Genomic DNA, 3708 nt, shown 5'->3' on the forward strand with positions numbered 1-3708 from the left:
AAATGGAACGAATTTTTTTTCATTTTGAAGTAGAAAACGTCAGCTTTCTAATGCTTATTTTTTCAATTAGTGAATTTGCAAAAATAGCGGTGTAAATTACAAATTAATGTTTCAAAATGAATTTTGACATTGATGAACCAGGTTTGGTGAGTTGAAAGAAAATTCCATTGAATTCCTCGTCATTTCCTGAAAAAAACATATTTTTCCAGAATGGTATCTTTATGGGCACTATTAGAAAAAAATTAATTCTTCCGCGGCGCGCGCACCTCCGCGGCGCGCGGGCTCCCGCAGGGACCGTGCGTCAGCCGGCGCGCTAGGTAATGTGCGTATGTATAACATGCTCAATAATATATATATATTCCCGATATATTTATAGATTTTAAATCAGTTTTACGTAATCGATTATTATTTAAAGAATATGTCTATATTTTTTATAATACAATGTTACTGAAGTCAGTATTATTATAAATATTGTTATTATCTAACAATATTTTTTCAACAATAGTATATTTTTCAATGTGATATTGTGTACTTCAATTTCTAATTGAAGTCTGTTATATAGTTACTTTGGCATAATTTGCATTCCTATTAATATTAATACCGTTTGGAAAAAGTTATTTCCAGTTATTTCAAGATTTTATTGCGTAAATTTTATAATCACGTTATTACATTTAATTAGAACTTGTAGACAAATTACGTTTATTGCTTATTTTAAAAGAGTTAATATTAATATTCAAAACATATGTACAGATCTTCTATGTATAATCCCAATGCCATCTTCTTGATTAAAAACAGCCTCAAATACTCCATCTTGTATATATTCTTCTTCAATTTTCTCTAACGGTGGAATACCGTGCTGGATACATATATTATATAATACAGCAGTAGCACAGATAATTGCAACCAATGTACTTAATTTCGTTCTTAAACCATAATATAAGTATGGAAAGCGTCGTTTCCATTTGCCAAATAATTGTTCAACGGTAACTCTAGTTTTCCTATGAGCATTATATCTAATTTCTGCATCATTATTAGGTCTCAAAACAGGAGTTATTAAATATTTTCGACATGGGTATCCACTATCTCCAAGTAAAATTCCATTAAGAATATCCAATTCGAAACGACATCGAACACCGCTTCGATCAAAGATTAAAGAATCATGCGCTGAACCAGGATGTCTTACAACGATGTCCAATATTTTTCTACGAGGTCCAGATACAACCTATAATACAAACATAATATTTAATTTATATTTTAAAACTGATTTCTTTCTGTTTCTCCATATTAAAAACAGTACTATTGAATAATATACTTGCATATTTAATGAAAACCAGCATTTTCGATTTCGAAATACCTTTCCATTATTTCCTCCAGGATTAACAATACATATACCCAGATAGCAAAATGCTAGGAGTATGCCAGCAGTATGCCAGCAAACTTGATCATGACGTGCAGCAGATATCAAGCTGCTGCTTCCTCATTAAGCTCAGTTTCTAACAGCTTATCCTGCCAACTTAACACAACGATAGAAATAAACAACAAAAATCAATCATTATTTGCTATCACATCGTGACAGCGAAAACGCGGTAAAAATACAATATGATCTGACATAATCAAGTATTGACAGCCTGCCGTTACGTCGTGACGGCAGGCTGCGTGCTCGATTTTTGCTGCGATTTTGCTGTCAGTACTTAATTATGTCAGATCGTGCAGTGTTTTTGCCGCCTTTTTGCTGTCATAATATGACAATAAGTGTGCCAGATTTTTAACAAGATTTTGCTGATTTAACATGTAGTCATGTTTTATATCAAGTTTTCATCTATTTTTTGTTAATTTATTTTGCCAGCATGTAATGCTCGAATTCTGCTTGCTTTATTTCGGTAACGTTTGATAAATTTTACAGAATTTTTGCTAGTGAATTATGACGCAGGTCTGCTTTATTTTTGCTATATTTCTGTCAGCGCTATACTGAAATGGTAAACCGTGTTCGACTGTTGCTCGATTTTTGCCATTATAATAATATAGCATAAATTAGCAATGCGTGCTTTTGGCAGGTTTGGCTATCTGGGTATGTATGCAATCGATACTCCAATTACGCGAGGAAAATTCGCTTTCTCATAAAAGCGATTAATATTTTGCCTCTGATGCTGCTGTGTAGAGAAGTTTATGTATTATTCTACGTGAGATGCTAAAATTCTTGATACTCGTGCAACAATACGCGATACCTATGCTGACTGTATTTTTTCAAATCTCCGTTAACAATCTGTGAATAAAAAATATATCAAATATATAAAAAATTATGTATAATTGACAAACAAAAGAAAATAAGGTGAATTGAGGTTATTAACTTATTACATTGTGAACATGGATACACGTGTGTCACGTATAGATATACATATATATGTATATATATGGAGAGATACTTGTGATTTCATATTTACCTTACTATGTAAAGTCGGAATGTGATCTTTGTTGCAAAACGATTCCGCAACGCAAGTAGATAAATTAAAATGTAGTGCTTTCGCTTAAGCCCATGGCACATAGAAAAGCGTAAGACCGTAAACGTAATCAGTAAGCGAATTGACCAATCACAATTGAGAACGTAAGCGGCGGCTGCGGGGGGGTGCATCGTCTTATCCTTGTTGTTCACCCATGTTAAACGAGGCTAAGACGAAACACTGGGGCACTCGAGTGATGTTTCCAAACGCAGCCTTGATGCATTGTTTATCTTTGTTGCTCACCAAATGTTAAACAAGGACAACTTATGCATCGTGCGCATCATGAGAGATCACGGAGCGCATATTACTGAAATTATATTTTTTGTAGCTTTATTGATTTTTCTGTACTAGGTCATCCTACGTTGTTCCTATACGCCGCGCTGCATCTGATCTCAAGCCTTCTTCAAGATTTGAAAGGACTATCGTGGTAAATAAAATTATAAATATTAATTTAAGACTGCAAGTAGTAATTCTTACTGACAGATTGACTATGCATCGTCTTATCCTTGTTGTTCACCCATGTTAAACGAGGATAAGACGAAACACTGGGGCACTCGAGTGATGTTTCCGAACGCAGCCTTGATGCATTGTTTATCTTTGTTGCTTACCAAATGTTAAACAAGGACAACTTATGCATCGTGCGCATCATGAGAGATCACGGAGCGCATCTTACTGAAATTATATTTTTTGTAGCTTTATTGATTTTTCTGTACTAGGTCATCCTACGTCGTTCCTATACGCCGCGCTGCATCTGATCTCAAGCCTTCTTCAAGATTTGAAAGGACTATCGTGGTAAATAAAATTATAAATATTAATTTAAGACTACAACCCATACAGCACGTCCGAATATAATTTCCGTTGCAGAAACGTAACATAATTTCAATTTCAATTGACATATATCGGATATGTATTTTACACGAAATGATGAAAGCAAATTTAATTTCAATTTGCTTACGTATATCTGATATGCACCTGAAAGGTAACAAATTAGTGTCGCTGTTATATGTGTAAGAGGATATCAGTTCGGTATCGGTTATGCATTTGACACTATATATTTCGATTTCATCTAATAACCTCTATTAATACGTACACTAAAACTCAATCAGCTCGCGCGATATTTTATAGTTAATATATTATCATATCAAAAATATTTATCTTGATAAAAGATTATTTACAACAGTGTAAAAGTCAAAGTAAGTATATATATATA

The 3708-nt window shown here is 33.5% G+C and overlaps 1 protein-coding gene across 1 annotated transcript; it reads right to left on the reverse strand.

The window, feature by feature from the left end:
* Positions 1–733: 733 nt before the first annotated feature.
* Positions 734–1359, reverse strand: LOC108775766 (putative nuclease HARBI1). Its single transcript, XM_018542221.1, has 2 exons — positions 1317–1359; positions 734–1222 (listed from the first exon to the last, which is right to left on the reverse strand). The coding sequence occupies exons 1-2, from the start codon at positions 1335–1337 to the stop codon at positions 734–736; spliced, it is 510 nt and encodes a 169-aa protein (XP_018397723.1). The 5' UTR covers positions 1338–1359.
* Between the last annotated feature and the right edge of the window lie 2349 nt (positions 1360–3708).

This window comes from Cyphomyrmex costatus, unplaced genomic scaffold (genome assembly GCF_001594065.2).
Source record: "Cyphomyrmex costatus isolate MS0001 unplaced genomic scaffold, Ccosl1.0 scaffold316, whole genome shotgun sequence".
Lineage (NCBI taxonomy): Eukaryota > Metazoa > Arthropoda > Insecta > Hymenoptera > Formicidae > Cyphomyrmex > Cyphomyrmex costatus.